General features: G+C 43.7%; 1 protein-coding gene across 4 annotated transcripts; it reads right to left on the bottom strand.

The window, feature by feature from the left end:
• Window positions 1-238: 238 nt before the first annotated feature.
• Window positions 239-19,935, bottom strand: sema6dl (sema domain, transmembrane domain (TM), and cytoplasmic domain, (semaphorin) 6D, like). 4 transcript variants are annotated; one of them, XM_026377969.1, is made up of 20 exons: window positions 19,799-19,935; window positions 13,580-13,751; window positions 12,896-13,007; window positions 12,055-12,115; window positions 11,781-11,843; window positions 11,561-11,662; window positions 11,218-11,308; window positions 10,861-10,980; window positions 10,440-10,528; window positions 9,415-9,632; window positions 9,172-9,303; window positions 8,404-8,559; window positions 7,678-7,851; window positions 7,217-7,357; window positions 6,923-7,000; window positions 6,780-6,838; window positions 6,140-6,196; window positions 5,429-5,611; window positions 4,161-4,402; window positions 239-4,050 (listed from the first exon to the last, which is right to left on the bottom strand). In XM_026377969.1, the coding sequence occupies exons 2-20, from the start codon at window positions 13,701-13,703 to the stop codon at window positions 2,920-2,922; spliced, it is 3,333 nt and encodes a 1,110-aa protein (XP_026233754.1). In that variant the 5' UTR covers window positions 13,704-13,751; window positions 19,799-19,935; the 3' UTR covers window positions 239-2,919. The 4 variants fall into 4 exon arrangements, with proteins under 4 accessions (XP_026233754.1, XP_026233757.1, XP_026233756.1 ...); XM_026377972.1 differs by lacking the exon at window positions 5,429-5,611; XM_026377971.1 differs by lacking the exon at window positions 6,140-6,196.
• Window positions 19,936-20,225: the final 290 nt, after the last annotated feature.

Genomic DNA, 20,225 nt, shown 5'->3' with positions numbered 1-20,225 from the left:
CCTGTCATATTGTAAGAACCAAATATGTCTCATGGTTCTCATGTTGAATTCCCAAAGCACAAAGCATCAGGTTTTTAAAACTCTCTGTCTTGAAACACATGATGTAAAACAAATAACAGACTTATGAAAAAAACAGCTAAAGTCCTATATCCTTAACATGAAGAAACCAAAAAGACCCATTCTTTCTGTGCAGTACTGTTTTATTTCAACTCATGCCGTGTTAAAAAAAATCAACCCAAAAAAAAAAAAAAAAAAAATCATGAAGCAAAGACCATCATTATTATTTACACATTCACAGTACAGTACTTTACAATATATCTACACGCTCAAATAGATCTTATGCACAGCTGGCCTTGCATCGCCATGTTGCACAGTATTTAAATCAAAATGACATGACAAAATCTGGTTTATCTGCACATACACTGAGCTCAGACTGAAATATGAAGGCTTCAATTTAGATTGCAACAGAAAGACCCAGTTCGTATTGCAATGTACAAGGCAGTTGAGCAGTGTATGTTGAGTGTATGTTTGTGATGTCAGTGTGTATGTGTCAAGTAGAAAGTTGAGCCCAAATACTAGTGAGATGACAGGCAAAGTATCTTTACATACAATCATCACTTGTAAACAAAATGTGGCTTTGGGCTAAACAGGCATCTGACACTCAAATAAAATTGCAGATGTCACCCATTGTTAAGAAAAATGATCCCTCGGTTGTCCCTGCTGGCCAATAGAAACAATTCTGGTCACTGCAATTCTGGGCAATTACAGATTCTCTGTAACCGCCGCCCATGCCAACAAACGGCTATCATATGAACACTGTGCTAATACATTGGTTGTGGGAAGGATGTGCTACCTTGAGGCAACTGCTCCACAGTGCAAGGTCTAACCACCCTAGATCCCACTGTCAAGAAAATACATTCACTGCATGGCACCTCTATGTAACACCAATCTTTTCAACACTGACAGTAAAGAAGAAAAATTTGATTTAAATACCAAATGAATGTGTTTTACTGCCCTTTTGTATGACTACCATTCACATGCGGAATGTTTTTTAGTCAATTTGTTTTCCAAGACTTTGGTTTAGGTTAGGTAGTGATTTTCCAACACACCCACCTGCTGAATTTTAAATCACTCATATAAAAAAGTGTATATATTATATGACAATAACATACAGAGGACCAATTGACATTGCCAATGTTATATAGTGTAGTAGTTCATCTTGTGAATAAGGCACACAATGCACAGATTCAGGTTTACTTGCCTAAAAATATTTATAATCCTTATAGTATTTAAGTATATACAGGATCTTGTCATTCCCAGCATGACTCATTTGGACACATTGGTAAGTGTTGTGTTGATTGTACACTGGCCACTCACAGGGAAGCTGCACAGGGAACATGGGCTGCAGAACCAGTACATGAGATGAAAGAGGTGTTACATCCATGTATTGTTCAAGGGTCAGTTTAATATAGCTTTAATGGGATTAATGAAGAAGGAAAATTCCTAGTGTTCTTCCATTAGGGGACACAGAACAGAACAGATGTGTCCTAAAAACAAAGCTGTTGGTGCTGATTTAGTTTTATGTGTTTTATAATGAAACAGTAAAACTATATAAGGATAAGGAGTTTTTTTTTTGTTCATAATGCATTTGTAAAATGAGATGAGAAATGTTTTTTGTCTTAATACAATTGCTACATAAAGAGAGAAGTATATTGAACCATCAGTATAATGGAGGCAGTGGAGATTATAGGAGGTTTCAGTTTTGGAAAGAAGCATTTCTTCCCACAAATCAGTTTTAACAGTGTGTTTGGTTGCTGAAAACTAGACATCTTGGCCTGTGCCTGCAATACAATTCTCACACTCACACACATACATACACACACACACACACACACACAAACACAGATGTACCCACCAATATCAGGGGTTATCCTGGTCTAGTAGAGATAATAGAAGAAAATGCATCAAAGACAAAAAACAATAGCAGCATATGTACTAAGTAAAAAATCCCAGTGAGTTACAAAGTCCCTGTACCAGTATTCACTTAGCATCGACCACCTTAACCTCAGCCTAACCTAATTACCAGAAACACTACAGAGTGACACAAAAATATGGTCTATGCATGGTTGAGATGAATTCAGACCAAAGAATAGATAATAATGTTGAAAATCAAAGGCAGTGACTTAGGTCTTAGACAGGTTTTAAGGTGCATCCTCTGACATGTGGCTCTACTCTTGACTACTATGTGTGCTGTTTGTACACCCAGCTCATTTCTAGTCAACCAACGAAGACACACAAACACATTCATTCCCACTCTCTCTGTTCACTTGCTGCCTGATTCAGCTGTTTGCGGCCATATGTATCTTAAGCAACATGCACACTGTGACTATTGATTTTCCTCTCCTCTGCCGCCAGCCATCTTACTAGCAAAAGCATGGCTTACCCCTCCTTTCTGTTCAGTTCACATTAGTGGGAAGACAGTGCTCAAGGGCAGTGACAAATGAGACCATTCTTCAAGTATTCCACTGTTTTTGACCTGGTAACACACGTGCAGAAGCCATAGCGGCTTTTGCTGGTGTCCTAATCCTTGTACCTAATACGGGAATGGGTGACACCCAAGCACAGATACAATGGGGAGCAGCAGATTCAACACTCTCCACTGTTTATATCTTGTGGCTACCGTGACAAGGAAGGGAGATGGAGAAGAAAGGACCAAAAAAGCCCCAGGTGTATCTTTGGCCACATGTGTGATTTTCCCTTTTTAGTGTGAGTAATTGTGCATATCATTTAAAGTGGGAACACACCTCAAGTCAATACACAAACACACACTAGGCCCTACCCCATCTGTAGCCCCAAGCCCTGGGGGCTAAACGCTCTACAGTCAAGGCCAAGAGCTCACTCAGAAGTGTCCATGCTCTTTTAATAACTGTACTTATTGACTACTCGCATCTGTGGAGTCTGTGGTGAAAACCCATTGGGTTTAGGGGGCACATCTGGCTTTAGCGATGGGGTCCGTTTAAGCCCTGTGCGAGGGAGTGAGCCATGCCCACTGTAGCTGCTCTGTCGGGATCCAGAGGATGGGTGGGCTGAATGCATTCCTGCCCCCATCACTCCACCATGGGAGTCAAGTCTAGAGGGGGGTGTTGGGGGAATGTAACCCCCTCTGTTCATACTGTGTTGGCGAGACACAGACACCCCCATCGTTACCCCATTTGGTGAGGTGGATAAGGACTGCCTGTGAGAGGCACTCCGGTGGAGTTGGTACCCCCCTCTTTGCCTCTCAAGGGTGCCCCCCATGCTCAGGCTACCTGTTGGTGTGGTGGGAGTGGTGGGCATTGGCACATCAACCCTCTTGGTGGGGCTGTGCCTCGGCAGGGAGGAGGAGGGAGAGTACAGAGAGGCCTCACGGCTGGGCACCTTGGGGGGTAGTTCAGTCAGTTCCTCCATGGGCTCCAGTGTGAGCTGTGGCCTTGGGCGGGGCCCTGATCCCTCTTGAAGAATGGCCTTAGGGTTGGCCACAGAGTCATTGAGGTGTTTCAAAAGATCGTTTAGGGTATTTCTGGCATCCACAGACCTCTTCTGGTCTTTTCTACTTCCTTTAGAATCTGGGTTCTTCAGCTTCTTTTCAGATGAATGTGGCAGCGTATCATCTCCATTGTCAAAGTTAGGGTGGTCATGTGTGGCATTGGGCAGGACAACTGCACTAGGAATGTGGGAGTGTCCCAGAGCAGGGTGAGGGTGGTTAGAGCTGGAGTTAGCCGGAGCAGGAGAAGAAGGAAGGAACTGAGGACCCTTGGCTGACGAGTTGGACTCTTTACGGGGCCCACTGGCCTTCCCATGAGCCCTCTCCCATTGATTTGTGATGGGTTGCAGGCCTTTCTGCTGAAGCACAGGAGTAGACTCAGGAGTAGGCAGCGCAGCAAGCTCAGGGGGCTCACAACCATCCCGCAGGATCATGGTCTTGGTGTCACCGTTGGGTGTATTCAGGTCTTTGCCGTTGCTTAGCAGATTGGTGTACAGTTTGGGAGAATCATTGTTGGTTTGGTACTCCTAAAGATGGGATAAAATGAAAAGAGTCAGATTAGACACCGTTTCTCATCTTGTTCAGTAACTTCTCTCCACAAAATAATGCATCACTTGAGATGTCTTAATGGCTGTACCTTTACAGGGCTGTCAAAGAGACCATTGAGCTTAACAAAGCTTCCAGTGGAGTCGGAGCAGGACGGTGCTGACTCTGCATCCTTGTGGACATTTCTTGGCTTACGAAGGAATGAGTCTCGGTAGCAGAAAACGATCAAACCAGCCAGGAGAGCCCCCATAAGAAAAGCAGCGAACACGCAGGTTATGAGGATGTTCATGTGGACCATCTGATTGGTCTCACCTGCTTGGATATCCCACACACCTACAAAACATTAAGGCTTTGGTTAACTCCTGGGTGAAAAGAGCCCAAGTGCTCAGTGAAGAACCCCCCACCCCCCAAACAGCAGAAATGTGCATGTTTGTATATGATCATAACCATGCATGAGTTTCTGCTTTTACAACTCCCCCACACAAGGTAATTAGTCATCCACAACCAGATTCCATAATATTGACAGATTCCTATTTATCAAAACCAAGATGAAGAAGGAACGTGGTGAAAGTTGGCAGAAGTTGTTAGGTACCCACATCCATTTCACCATCTGTAAAAAGCAATGTCAGTAACGCTACGTCAGTTCAGAACACTCAAAGTGTAGCCTTGATCCTCATTCCACTAGAGGCTTTTGTCATGCGTTTAAACTGTAACAAAGGTTAGGAGTGCACTCTTAGCCGAGATAGAGAGCCAAGTCAATCTTTTTGCAGAAGAGAGCAACTAGCTCTAGGGAAGCTAGTCAGCAGAAGGAGAGGCAGTGTTTGCTCCTGGTGATGAGATAGCTACTGATCTACCGGAAGTTTGTTAGTAACCACAGACATTGAAAGAGTTAGTCATCCACCATGCGGCCACGACAGGTATGTGGCAGAGCAGGTCCAGTCACTGTTCTACCAGCCAAGGTAAACTGTTACTAGAGCTAGAGTTAAAAAACTGTACAGGTAGAGAGATAAGCTACCTAACAAAAGATTGTACAGTGAGAGAAATGTTTAATGATTAGAAAACTTTAAAGGAAGAAAGAAAGAAAGAAGGAACGTAAGGAAGTTACAATTTAAACAAAAGAAAACAATGGAAACATTAACATGTAATACGCATAGCAACATAAATTATGAAAATGTCTATTTGAAGAAGAAAGAGAATAAATAAAAATCTATCATGTAACCTAATGAAAACCCTAAACAGCTGCCATAATTTGCATATGTGAGTTTATGTGTGACTAATTTGTGTGGCTGAGTGAGAGTAACTGCCAGCTATCAGTTAAGGCTCAGTGCAGCATGCTGGCTGCCTCCCTGCGGGCCTTACCCTCACGGCCCCCTGGGATTGAGTCTAAAGAATGGGAGGTGGCTGGGTCATCCTGCAGCACAAAGCCTGAGCCGTAGAGCTCTGGACCATGCCCAGAGCTGGGGCTCTGAGTGGGTATGAGTACTGGGGGGTGTATGGGCCCACTGGGCTGGACAGTGACTGGCGCTGATGAAAACTCCATGTCTGTGGTAACAAACAAATTGTTAACAAAATGTGCAGAAAGTGGGTAAAGCATACTGTTATCATCTCCAGTAGCAAGCATGGGCAATGGATAAGTTTTAAGATTAGTGTCGGAAAAATCATTTTCACAGTTAACCTTTGGCAAAAATGTTGTTTTCACATTCACAAACCAATAGATGTTCATTTCAACTACATATTTTGTTTTCTAATTTGGAAAGAAAAAAAGAGGATACAGAGGAGCAAAGTGGAGTTGGTACACAACAGTAAGGATGCTAATGAATGGTGGGCATGCAAGAGGAAAGAAGGAACTGGAACACAAGGTAATAGGCGAAAAAGAGGAATTGAATCTGTGCTGAGATAGAGCACCAATGTCCCTGGTGGATTTGTTGTTTGTGATGATGAAAATGAAGCAGGTGACATTAGCATTCAGGAGGTGTTTGATAAAAGATGAATGGTGGCAGAGTTGAGAAGACAGGGCTGAAGATGCTGAACTCAAGGAAAGAAACCATTTGAGTAAAAGATCAAACTAACCAGAGGTAGGGTCGCCAAATGATTTGTAATCTGGCGCTGAAGTAGTGCCCAAAAACGCTAAAAGAATTAAAAGGACAAGAAATCAGTATAAGGGAATTCAGAAGTAAAGCCTAAAAAATAAATCTCTAAGAGACACCAAGAGTGCAGTTGCAGGTAGTTTAACAACATAAAGATATCAAGCACTCGCTAGCAGTGTCCTTTTCTCACTGGAGGCCCTCTGGTTCGGATCAATACTGAGGTTCAGCCTGGGTCATGTTTAGTGGGTACAAATGAAGGGATAAAGATTTTAAAGTAAAATTAGGGAGGCGCATTTTTCTGGCCATCAGATATCTTAAGACCTCTACAATTTGCACCAGCTCAACATGACCCTTAATTGTACATGTCCATGTTTGTGCCTGGCAGGCAGCATTAGTTGCAGGTGGCCATGTACTGTATGTAGATGTGTGTGTTAATACTGCACATAGACTTATGTAGGGGCAAGTTACTGGAGTGGTTACTGGTGTGAGTGTGCAGACTCATGGTGTGTGAGATGAGTTTGAGTTCCATTTGAGTACACGTGTGCCACTGAGTTGTCACTGTGTTGTCACTGTGTGTATGTGTAGGTGTCTTGAGGATAAATGGCATGGCATGAGATTCATACCGTGACAGTCTCCCAAGTGGGCAGTGTTTCCAAACTCAACGTCCTGCTCATATCCAGTCCTGAAAAGATTGAGAAGTTAATAAAAAACTTTGCAAAAATCGTTAATACTTGTACTATGTATTGCAGCTGGGTCTTAAACTCACAAAGCACCAGGCTGTATCCTCTCACAGGCTCCATGAGACCTCCAGCCACAATAAGGATCTCTCGATGCAATGCAGGACCTGGTGCCACACAAACACACACACAGCATTAGAACACCAGGTGTAATTATTGTGGTAAGTGCAAATAATAACAGAATAATAATCATCTGTGACTGAACATTAACCAGAGGGCATAAGGTTATCATGCCCTTTATGACAATCACTGCAATAGAAAACAACAGACCTATTACCGACTAGATCAACATTTTAACCCCTTACGTCTGCATTACCACTTACTTTTGGCAGGAAGAATGCCTTTCACAACGACTCAGGGGAATGCGGATGACACAGCTTGAGAAGGCAACATACAGGCTGTGTGTTTCTTTGTCCACATGCAGCGAGAGGACACGCTTGTCATCCTCACGGTTAGACAGACACCTGGAAAAGGAAGAAACCTGATCAGAGGTTTATCAGGTCACTTTGTCTACTGTTTCAGTCTCAGTAGATTTAATCACTTTTTAGGTGAAGTTCTCTTTAGCTTTTCTCCCTCACAGTTCAACAGTGTTTTCACCTCTGAAACATGGTAACATCTGTGCTTGTGTCCACAAAGAGGTACAGAAAAAGGAAATCAATCAAACGTACACTGTGCATGCACAGAAAGCAGACAGACAACATCTGTGCTGATTTTAGGAGTTCCTGAATCCTCAGCTAGAAAAGGAAGAGAAAAAGAGAACAGAGAAAAGCATGTGGATCCCTACTTGGCTCTGTTGAAGACGTCTATCTCTTCTAGAAGCAGGCTGTCATTTAGGGACAAAGAGGTGGTCTTGGCCAGCACCTTGAGAACAACCCCTGACTCAGCCCCAATGAACACCACTGTGTAGTTCTTGAGGGGTCCTGCTTCATTGTCCACTGCCAGTGCTGTCAGTCTGTACCTTTTTCACACAGCAAAGAGGGATGTGTTACTCACAGCAGGGGGTCAAAATAATCCGAATAAGAGAGGTCATTTGAATACATAAGTCACTTTTATGCTTCAGTAAAGGTCAAACATGTTTTTTACTTCTACTCCGCTTCTATTGCATTTCATTCTAACTACATATTAATCAGTTCATGTTTTACCAATGCCAGTAAATCATTATACACTATATGATTAATGGTTAAGCCATAATGTGGCACTGGATATTGAACATTAATACTTTTTGAGTGCTGAATGTGTCTATACAACTGAATATTGGAAGTGTGGTTTAACAGTTTGGTCACATTCTTAGTTTTGTACTTCTTTTTGTCAGATTATAATTTTTAAATAGTTTAAATTCAGTAAAGTTCTTGTAGATTTGCTATCAATTAAACACCAATGGAACTGGAGACGTTTGTCATGTATTATAGAAAAAACTATTCCTCAATTTAAGGTATTTAAATATAATCAGTTACAAAAATGGCATTATCACCAGGAAAGATCTCCAGTCCTCATCCGCTTTGTCATTTACCTGACACGTGTCTTGGTGAACCAAGGTTCATCGCCGATGGAGGGCACAGCTGTGTCCATGAGAGGGTGGGACTTGATGAACTGCAGGGTATCATCCGGGAACTCGACAGAGCTCTTAAAGGATGCAGCTGGTCCATGACCTGCACAGCACCCAGGTCTAGAGGGCAAAAGGTCAAAGATCAACCTATACGATCACACACCAGGGAGTAATAATAATGGGCAGTGAAATGGTTAGTGAGTGCAGTGAGAGGGTGGGGGAAGAGGAGCAGGTGCTTATTAGGATCACAAAAAGGGCCTCAGGTGGAAACATAAAATATACATATGAGTGGTTATCCTCCATCAATGATTTACTGAGGTAATGAAGTGCTGCGTGGACTTTGTGTTTTGGACAAAGGGCGGGGCTACAAATATACATGCTGATTCTAAACACGTTAAATATGCAACACAGGTAATTATGCCAAATTAATAATTAATAAATCATAAACAGATGGTGCATGTGTGTGCTGGGTCAAAGCTAACAACCTGGTCTTTTAATGGAGAAAAAGATTTGATTTCATTGGGTTTAACAAGGACAGAGACAGGTTAAGAAAAGGGGGAAATTGACAGGTGGTAAACAGCTGCAACGCCAAGTTCAACCTGCTCAAATAAAAGCCTTGTTTAAAAACAGAATTTGAACACATGCTAGTTGCTATTCTGGTATTTTCTCTTCCCTCCCTGGTTATGTGTTGTTTGAAAGGTTTCGAATTAATGCATTTTCTTAAAACCTTACCGAGGTTTGGGCAGCTTCTCCTCTGGGAATGGAGTCCACACAGAGTCGGGAGTCTTCTGCTCTTTGAAACGGCCCCAGAATACTTTCTCGATGTCGGCCATGGAGAAAGCACACACTGCTGAACCTGGGATACTGTGGAGAGATATAGCAATGCAATGTCCACTTGTGACTTCTGAATTTCTGAACTGAACTTCTGACCTCTGAACTGATTCAATTCAACAAGTGAGTGAAGCCACTTCTCACCTATTCATCTGCGTGGTAAAAACACCCACCACAGAGGGAACCCCGTTGATGTTGATGATGTCAGTGATAGACTGCAGAACGTCAAAGTAAAAGAACGACTCTCCTGGCACTGAGCAGTTCAGCCTCGCCTTCACGAAAGATGTCCAGTGCTTTTCCAGAACTCGCTGTGACCCACCGACGTCATTCTTACAGATGCGGGCCACGCGAGAATACACAACCTACGAGGAACAGGGGTTTAAGAGAGGACAGGAATGGGTGAAAGAGGAAGGCAGTTGAGTGAACGTCGCTAAAACACTTCAACATGCTGAATAATACATCTCTCCATCCTGTGGCAACTCGGCACAGGCAGCTTAACAAACAGACACTCTCATCTTTGACTGCGTGTATGGAGGCCGCTCCGCCCGACAGGAGCAAACATTTAAAAAAGAACACATCCATTGGCCTTGACTGGCCTCATGCAGCACCTTGTTTGTTTGATTGCACATAATACGAAGGCTTAGAGTATAAATGAAGTGTGTGAAGCAGTTGGCTTAGACAGTCTTAATAATTTAGAAGTGCAAACCTTCATCAGAGGCCAGGTGTCACCCCAGCATTAGTAGGGTTGAAATATTTATCAGCTGGTGGCTGATGGAAAATGCTGGCTTCCTTTGGCATGGCCAAACCAGCTCGGGGATAAGGCATGGGTCAAATCTGAGGTTGGCTTCAAACAGTGAACATCCTAATGCTCTGTACATGTGTGTGTCATAAGGAGAAACAGTCACAGAGAGTGCAATCTCCGGGAGACAAATCCTCTCGCTGTGTAATGGTTTTACATTAGTAGAACGTTCCCAGCAAACACTGGCTGTTGACATTTTTTGTGTTTTCTAATGCAATGTACTGCCGTCGTGTGAATGAGCCCCATTACCTCTGAGGCCATTTGTGTCTGAAACGTATGCACCGAGGGGGGTGTAACCCTTTTTCGGATAAATGCCTGAATCCTGGGTGGAATATGTTTTGCATTAAAAGCGGCAGGTGCACTGTCTTACCTTGCCCAGATTGCTGTGCTCCACTGCGATCTCTCGATAGAAAAAGTACACATAATTCCCATACTCTGCTGCGTGCAGGAAATGAGGTTCTGAGGGAGACACAGAGGCAGAGAGTTGAAGTGTATTTCTGCATCGTCACCACCACTGTGCATGTTGAATATTTCAGGGATTTGTACAAGGCTGTATATGACTGGGGGTGACCTAGATTGCCGGGGAGAGAACAGGCCATATCCCCACGGATCTTGGCAAAGCAGGAGAGCTCTCTATCACTCCAAAAACAGCTCTGACAGCCACATACATGCTGTCAACGTGGAAAGGCACAACGGGCGTTTAGCTAGGTGGCAGGCAGACGCATGTACCTCCAGGAAACCAAGGTGGGAGAGAAATAAGGTTTGAGAATGATGAAGAGGCATTCGCTTACCTTTAAGCCATTTGGAGTCATACTTGATAGTCCTCAAGGCTGATCCATCACCCATACTACGATAGATGACAGAATCACTGGCCTGGAAGTCAGCTACAGTTGCAGAATACAGCTTCCCCTCTAATAAAAAAGCAGAGAACACAGAGCACAATGACCAAAAACTGGGATACAATGCTCTTCAATGCTTTGTTGTCTCTCGTCTTTCTATGCACTAATTGGTTGAGTTGTTAGCGCTCCAGGCACAGTTTAACTGTGGTAAAGACACAGAGGTGATAATGAGAGCATAAGTAGGAACACATTAGTTTTTCTTCAACAAGATTAACTATGTGAGTGGGTGGGTGTGTGTTTGACCCCTACCAGCAAAAAGGGCAACGTTGGTTTGCTTGGAGTCAAATGGGCACCGTGCCAGTCCATTGATCTCCTCCCCGTCTAACTCTAGGTTATCCAGCTGAAGGGAACACAACAATCACCCACACGTTAGAGGTTTGCCAAGGGACACAGTTAAAAAACAAAAACCTCACAGCAAAACAGCAGCATGTAGAATCAGTTGAGTTAAATTTATAGAAAAAAAGTGAAATAGTGACTGAAATTACTTATGGAAAGATTTCAGTGTGTGTGTGTGTGTGCCTTTGTGCAAATTTCAACATGCCAGTTTTAATTAATGAACGCTCCATGGCAGGTTCTGGCACTGGATACTCACCCTGTAGTATCTGCACATGGGGTTGAAGCCGTTGGTACCACAGATGAACACAAGGTCATCACTTCTAGGAACCAGTACTTTGATGAAGTTATGGCACTCGTCCTGAAAACACAAGGCAAACCATGCTCAGCGTTATTAGAGACAGTTTGCTTCTCTGCACACAGTTTAAACCTTTGCTGAAACCTTAAAACATGCAAAGTTTTTTTTTTTAAATACATACTCTATGTTTTCCCTTGACGGCACACATCTCTCTGTCGGCTTGACCCGATCGCCATGTTAGTTTCTGTAAAAATGAACACGAAACGTTAGACATTAAACACACACACACACACACACACACACACACACACACACACACACTCATACACACAATCTTTGCTTTTCCACTCTCTCATTTTACAACCTGTCCAGTTTGTGATGAATGGCTCAGTGTTTTCTATGAAGCCCTTTTAATGGCTGTGGATTGAGAGAGCAGCTTGTGGCAAGAATCTTACCCGGTAAGGAATGATCTCATTCCTGTAGGATTCTCTCAGACTGACTAGGTACACCTGATCTCTGTGGACAGACAGCAACAAAACACAAAGCTCAGTGACAAAGCACAACCAGGAATATGTGTAGTGAAATATATTTACTACTGATTTTAATGAAATGTAACACATCCACTATGTGATTTAGCCATTTTTTACTATAGGTAAAGTGCACTGGTCAAAAATCAGCAGCTCATTTGTGTTGTTGTTATGAGAGTATTTTTCTGCACTGCACTGGATCTCAGTGGACTATGGGTTCAGCCTCTTCAGCATGAAAAATATGCTATCTGCTTAATGATTTTATATGGTAACAATGTAGTGTTTTAATTATATATCAGTTTTACAAATGTAATAAAGCCAATTGGAATTAAAAGGTATCAACCCTCAGGGATAACGTTTTGCTTCGCTTCAAGTAAAAACCTGTTAATACCCCAAACCTGCAACAGGAGGATCCACCTGACAACGGTGATACATGTGGAGGCTCCAAAGGTGGGAGTGTTATACTGTAGATGTTGAGGTGATTTCCTCCTACAATATTAGTGCTAGTGGTCAGATTAATCCCAGTGCCCATAAATACTAAACAAGGCATGTAAAGATGCCAAGAAATTCCTGACAGAGCGTCAGGCGGGGATGATAGACGCCTTTCTTGGATCAATACTGGCCATATATATCAGATGCAAGCCTAGAAGCCACAGATCCAATAACACTAAGAGCTTACCCCTCCTTATGCCACTGTTTACCTGCCAAGTAGTGACTGAGTGTGGGGGAAGTGTGAAAGGGAGAGAGACCGTGTGTGTGTTGAGTTTACCTGCCAGCAATGAACAGAGTGTCCTGTATCTTGGTCATCAGCTGAAAGTCAAGTCGATGCTGTGATTCATTGCCAGAGGGCCTGCCTCTGAACACAGGGTACCTGCGTGAAACTGTAAAGACATCACACATGCACACATGCTATTAATGGGAAGCTCACGGTAACAGCAGTCACCTGTGCACAGATAAACCACAGTTCTTCCCGCATTTGATCCGACTGTAGTGATTAAATATGCTGTGTATGTGCTTTATAGAAGGTCCCCCTACAATTAGGATAATGGCACTCTACAAATATGTACTGCATATTCTATATAATTATATCTGTGTCACTGTGTTGTGTTTGTGCACTAGGTAATGGCTGCATGTGGCTGCACATCTCTCTGTTCTTACCGTGCATCACATGGATGAAAATATAATCCACTTAAAGCCTACAACTGGCCATAGAGCAGATTGATTTTATTACCATGGATATGGCATGATACTGCCTGAACTGCTGACACGTGTAGAAGAAGAGGCTGCTGTTATTTGTCTTTATTTTCTTTGTATTATACCTAACAACAGTAACAGGACTGAGTAAAAAAGTGCATGTAAAGGAGAGTTGCTAACTTTGTCAGTGAATTTGCAGTAATTATAATTTCTTCTTTATCTCTTCTGAGTTCATTTGCGCGCGTGTGTGTGTACTCACAGTGTGCGTCAACGACATCGAGGGGTACATTATCCTCAGGGAAGCTGACTGCGAGGAGAGTGCGTGAGGCTGTCAGCAACAGCAGCAGCAGCTCACTGAGCAGAAGCACAGCTCTCTGGCCCATGGCTGCTTACAGACGACACTTCCTGTTTCACACTAGTGGAGATGTTACCTGGAAAAACCCACAAAATGCATGCTGTTGTTGCTTAACACGTAACACACTTCATCTGATGTTTAACCGACTGCTACAGTAGTTACTGTAGATTTATGAGACATATCAAACCTTTTGTTAAAATCAGACCAATGAAAAAAGTCAAACACAAATACAGTATAACACCCTCTCTGGCTTATTGATGACTGAGCTCTGAGTGGCTGTGCTTGGCATTTCCCCTCTACCTCTTCCTGCATCTGCTGTCTAAGGGAAGGTCAGCCAACTGACCAGTAGGGTGTCATGGTGTGTGTGTGTGTGTGTGTGTGTGTGCAGCGGAAGTCCACTCCGTTAGAAACGTGGCAGGCCTGCTGTGTCTGTACATCTGTGCTTCAATTGGTTTGTCCTGGGCCAGACTCGATACTAATCAGCACATTGTAGCTTCACCACCTTCACTAAAGCAGCCTCTGCTCTGACCTTAGTTGACTTCTATTAGCGTTCTCTCGACTGTTATTGCTTCAGCCTTTCCTCGGAGCTGGTGCGCTTTATTGCAGTGCAGTGATTCACTCGCATTTGTGTTATGAGCATCTAGTATTGGACGGTTTTAGTCATTTTTGTGGGTAATACTTTGTACAGTGTCTGATTAAGGACACGATACATCAGCAACTACACTGGCAATAATTTATTATTGTGGGAGTGGCAGGGGTTTAGTATGTATGTTAGTGCATTGAGGAGTGTTTTAGAGACAGACTGTGTCTGTGCATATTAATGATCGGTGTACATTCAAATATTTATAAGGCAAACAAATTATTCATGCAGGCAAAGCCTGAACGGATATAAACAATTTACCGGGAGACGTCACACAGGCAGAGGGATGGATTAGCTGAGAGCGCACTGTGATGCTCGCACGCACGCACGCGCACACACACACACACACACACACGGCTGCACATATATAATCACCCCTTCAAATGGTGTAACGCGAAGACGGACAATAGTATGTGTGCACGAACACGCACACACTAACAGTATTGACTCATTTTTCAATTAGCCCCAAAGCACACCTGCTCCAGTGCTGTCTGCGAGCCCTGTCTGCCAAGCCATAAGTGCTTTGATTGATCCACACAGGAAGCACGGGAGATCAGCAGCCAGCAAAAGCAATCTATGGACTTTACCATATCACTGTAGCCATGTAAGAACTTTGTAATTCTACGTCTGGTCACTTTCATCTTGTAATAAGCAAAAACATTTTTGAGGAAATTAACCTTAATACACATGGATGTAATGTAATTGAACACAGAAAATTAGGTGGCTAGAGATTATATATATCAGCCTTTTGTCAGGTGTCGTTTGTATGTGAATTATATAGCATCTAAATCTATCAGACATAAAAAAATCTATTTTTTGTCTCATTGGTTATTGTTTGAGTGATGCCAGCCGTGTGTAATCATGGCTATTCAGTGCTCTGTGGGATACTGAGATCCTGTGACAGAGCATTGTCATTACAAATGAGAGCAGGACGAGACAAGCTTCGTCTCAATTAGTCCACTTCAAAGTTAAATTACACGTTTGATGTTTTGACTAAATAGGAGGATTGTATGGAGACAAAAACAACTCTTCCTATAAAATCAATAATGCTGAAGAAGTCGCTATGATCTAGTTACAAATTGATATCCAGACTCAAAGGATGCACAGATCTGTGCACACAGGCTCCTGGACCTATTCAGCAGAGCAACTGTCAGCATCTTAATCTAAATGAGACGAGATGATACTGCTCCATAAAGACAGAGGTGTTCCTTAAAAGCATCGCGGCTGTATTTTTTTACTACCTGGTGCCTCTCGCAACAAGAAACGCGCTGCGTTAAAACCCAGGCAATAAATTTGCCGAGTTTCTAGGAGAAGTCTGGGACAGGATTAGAAACCAAAGACATAACAATAGAAGAAAAAAAAAGGGGGAGCTATGAAAGGTAAATAAACCAAGCTCTGCATTTCAATTCTATAGTGCTATCATACAAGCTGAAGGATGAGCTTCTGGCCCAAACTTGGCTGTGTTCACAGGTAAATCATTGCCTCGGTTGTCAGAATTTAGCGCCCTGCACTATATCGCCTCTTTGTAACCACGCACACACACACACACACACACATACACACACAAATACACACACACACACTCCACTTTTTTCCCTGCCAATCTCCCTCACTAAACAATTCAGGAGAAAAACACTCTAACCAGAGGCAGAAGCTCAGGTCCAATCTCCCATGATTCCTTGCATGGTAATAGCCATGCTGCAGAGAGGTAGAGGCTTTCCTCAGAAACTTTGATGTAAAACAGAAACAGAAGACATCCAGAGGTCAGCGCTCTAAAATTACTTCTCAATCTCTAGTGAGCCCGGCATGTTTTCTACTGACTATTCCTTTGCGTTCTCTGGTTCCTGCCCTCCAGTGTGTGGAACTGTTTGTGTGGGTGTGGGTGCATGCACATATAGGCCTCAACAAGCCTAGAGATGCGAGCCTTGTCACGCAACTCAGGGCCATTCAGTCTTGCCTCACTCTGCCTCTGTTATTACACACTTTTCAATGTCCTACAAGCACACACTTTCCCTGCTGATGTTGTTGGCTCAGGCCCATGGTGTTAAACACAGGAGGAGGAGAGGGGGAGGAAGTCTGCTGGATTACTATTTCCACTGATGGTGGGTGTAGGGGTCTGTAGCCCCATTCTGGTAGTTACAGCTCATGATTTAGAGTTCCGAGCTTAAAATGACAGATTAACACATATTCTCCTCTTAGCCGTGCTTTCGCTGGCATATGTCAGCCATAACCTCTCCTCCACTGCAACACAGAATAGATGTGCTTTGCACGGAAGTCCCACTAGGAGGAATTGTACCCAATAAAAGAAGAGCAAACAACATCGGTGCGTGAGGTTTCGTAAGTGAATGTGATGTGTGGATGTAATCCCAACAGAACAATGGCTGCTGCTGCAGCTTGACTTGTCACCTCGCGCCACGCTGAGCTGTAAAATTAGGAAATCAGATAGCTCAAGTTCAGTTTCGCTTTTCACACTTGATGTGTGTGTGTCTAAATGCAAACTGCGTGCATCCTGGAATGCAGTTGTCTGAACTCTCAATTGTGGCTCTGAGAAAGTAATCAACATGCAGCCACACAGGACAGTGAGCCAGTCAGGTGATTAGAAGAGCCACCACAAAGGCCCAGAAACCATTACCGCTCCCTCTCCAACTTCAGTAATAACCACTACCCCTAATCGCGTTGCTGTTTACCTAAGGATCACTTCAGAGGGGCTTGGTTTGACTTGTTGCTTCACAGATTTGGCAGATGGAGAGGGCTGTGCCACCCAAAACAGTGCTTCCCTCCCTTTCTTCTCTACCTTGGCAAGAGGAGGGGTGAAACAGGAGAAAGGCTGTTCTCAGCAGTAGTTCTACAATATAGTAGAGCACAAAGGAGCTGAGCTGCAGGTGTGATCAAGAAACAAAAGGGGCTTTGGGCATGTCAACACAATAGAGCCCCACCCCCGTCAGTGGGCATACACTTGAGAGAGCTGTCCTGGGGTTCCTAAAAGGAGGTTCAGGGGACACAAAGCAAACTGTAAACATCTTGACTCCAAATGCTGCACACTGAGTCAAAGTTTTATCACTCAAATAATTAAGACCCTGGCAATCAGACTTTCAAAACAGCATTTTAGGGCAACCATAAGGCTGCAAAGGGTTAACACTGATCACTGTGCGGTTTAATGGCGACTGTTCCGGGGTTACAGCTGGCTGAAGCAGAGGTTAACGGTGGTCGTTCTGGTCAATGAGTTCTGCCCCCGTGGCCAGTGAGGCAGAGTGAGACACACCAGCCAGCTGTGCTGTCAACAAAACCCAGGGCTGGTTCTTATCTTCCACTGGGCTTGAGTGTGGCACTTCTCCCAATATAAAGTGTGTAGTTTGAGTAACTAAGCTGCGCTCTTCCTGTCTCGGTGACAGAGCACAGGATGTCCACATTTCCAGGGAAATGTACATGTTTTGAAACAACTTTGTTCTGTAAAGGAACTGCACTGGTTTGAGGGGATAACATCAGATATTTAGATTTGACCACAGAGAAACTAAAACTTAATATGAGTGAACATTCAATTCCTTTTTTTTTAATTGCACACAAATTTAAATTGACTTGATTTGCCCAATATTCTCTTATATATTTAACAGGTCTCCTTGTGGAACAAACGAACCATGATCCTTACTTCTCCTTCTTCACTCTTCTTCTGTTTCTTTTCCTTCATTCCCAGCTCATTTTTAAAGTTTGAGTCGAGAGCCTCTGCTCCTCTTTTTGCGCACACAATCCACGCAGCAGCCCAGGTTCTGACGCTTTGCATTGTGCGGACCGTGGCGTAAAGGCATTCAAGTTCCACCCGTGGTAAATCTTTTCAGACCGCTTTAGTCCACATGTAGGACTCATACAAAAGACAACAAAGACGCGAGGGGACAGCGGTGAAGTGCCAACAGTGATGGGGCTGCGTTTAACTGCCTTTAACGCACGAACAGGGATGGGTCGTGCTGCTCCGGCTCCAGTAACATCTCGGGCGCTTTTTCAATTTATAATTCAATATAAAAAAAAATATCACAATTAAGTCAGGATTACATTAAAGTGGTTAAAGCATCGGAGGATGCGCAGTCAACAACCATTAAGTCGAGGTGTTCGTCCTACTCGCCTTGTATTGTTTAATATTATGTGGCAGCATGGTGCGTTCACACATGTGCAGGCTGCTTTTATTCCAAGTTGATTTGGATGAAGCCGAAAAGGTTTGGAGACTTTAAGACACCCCGAGAGCCGTTTAACACAACAATACACAATGAAATAGACGAGCTATTGTGACTGAAATGGTAGCGAGTGAGGACCTTTCTCTGGTTTCTCCACAGTGCTGTGGTTTTGGTTTTTACTGTCGAGCCTCTGCGCATATCTGCCTTTTAAAATTAGGATCATTTTATTTGTTAATCTAACTGCCCTGCGTATATGTGGCTCATAAAGTAGTTCTCCGGAGAGGACAATGGCTAATAGTGCTGTGTAATTTATTAATAATATAACTCAGGGAGTGTATCGCAACATACACTTTGTGTTTTGCTGATTAAAAATTGACGACACCTACCTTGAGTATCCCAATTGTGTCATGAATTGAGTAATCCGACTAAAGCTCATGTTCCTTGGGTAATCCATTTAAGAGAAAACACCCATCATGTCATATTCCTGTCCTTTTCTGCTCCATGCGGACTCCACTTCTCTCTCTTTTATCCAGTTACGCACAGATTTGTGCTCCGCTCGCCACATACGAGCATTTCCGACTCTGCCTGTTCCTGTTCTGTCTCCGTCCCCGGGCCCCTGAGCTCTGATGACTGATCTTCAAAGCTCTGCCACGACCACACAGCCCCCCCCCCCCCCCCCCCCCCCCCCTCGTATAGCAATACACCAACCCCTTTCCACTACTATTAACTTCGTCAACCAGAGAGAAAAGACATAAACATTAACGACGCGATGCCCCTCACTACTTCATGTGCAATCATCGAGTTAAGACTGATTGGAAATAGCAGAGGACGCGGGGGCTGACGGAGACTAGGATGTTGCACACACTGCTTATAAACAAAAACCTTTTCCTGCACTTGTTTATCCTGGACAATGATCATAACTTTGGATTTACAATTGTGATCCACGTTTTAATTATGCGGCTGTAGAACTTAACGGCACCGATTCAATAAGGCTGCAAACTGTTTCACTCATAAATAACAACACATTTGATGTATTTCCTCTAATACGTTTTAGGAGCGTTGTAAAGGAGGGAGATACAACCAGTCCTAGGACAGATGGATGAACAGCACAGTAAAATTAGCCCGGACCTGAACTATTTCTGTCCTGCAACCATCAGTTTTTGCAGAGCTGCACAGCGACGTGGTCAGAAGAAACATTTAGTTGCCCAGCAAACACTTCAGCTCTCTAGTTTTTATCCCCCCCCCCGCCTCCACCTCGACTTTCGCTGCGTACTGCGTCGCTACAAAGTGTTTGTATCCGCGAAGCTGCAAACAACTCACCTCATTTGAATCGGTTAGTTTGTATCCGTTTGCGTTTCAGTAATCCCCCCGCAAAAAAAAAAAAATACTGCGCGCGTCGCGGGGAGCGAACTTCTGCTGGCTGCGAGAAAAACAAACTAACGCACGGCAAATGGTGTAATTCGACCCGTGCTAAGTCAATCCATCCACAGAGAGAGATCCGCAGCCTACCAATAAGCAGCGCTCTCGCTCCAGTCCCTCCCCCACCATCCATTTCTCCTCAGTTAGTTTGGACTTCTCTGCTCTGCTCTGGCTCCCTTCCTTTCTTTCCTGGAGCCTGAAGAGAAAGAAAACGCGACCCCCCCCCCCCCCTCCCAGTTCTCCTCTTGTGTGACCCCTGTACACCCCCCCCCCCCCCCACACACACACACACACACCTCCCTCAGTTAAATCCCATCCCCCAGCTCCA

The sequence above is a fragment of the Anabas testudineus genome, chromosome 3, assembly GCF_900324465.2.
Source record: "Anabas testudineus chromosome 3, fAnaTes1.2, whole genome shotgun sequence".
NCBI classification, from domain to species: domain Eukaryota; kingdom Metazoa; phylum Chordata; class Actinopteri; order Anabantiformes; family Anabantidae; genus Anabas; species Anabas testudineus.
Note: the sequence above shows the minus strand (reverse complement) of the source record. Positions and strands in the feature narration are given on the sequence as shown.

Bases quoted from the DNA above. Each gene is read 5' to 3' on its own strand.
- sema6dl (XM_026377969.1), bottom strand. From the start codon at position 13,703: ATGGGCCAGAGAGCTGTGCTTCTGCTCAGTGAGCTGCTGCTGCTGTTG. The intron at 12,116-12,895 runs GTAAACTCAACA...GTCTGTCCACAG, and splicing joins ACTCTGTTCATTGCTGGCAG to AGATCAGGTGTACCTAGTCA. The intron at 11,663-11,780 runs GTATGTATTTAA...TTGTGTTTTCAG, and splicing joins CCGTCAAGGGAAAACATAGA to GACGAGTGCCATAACTTCAT.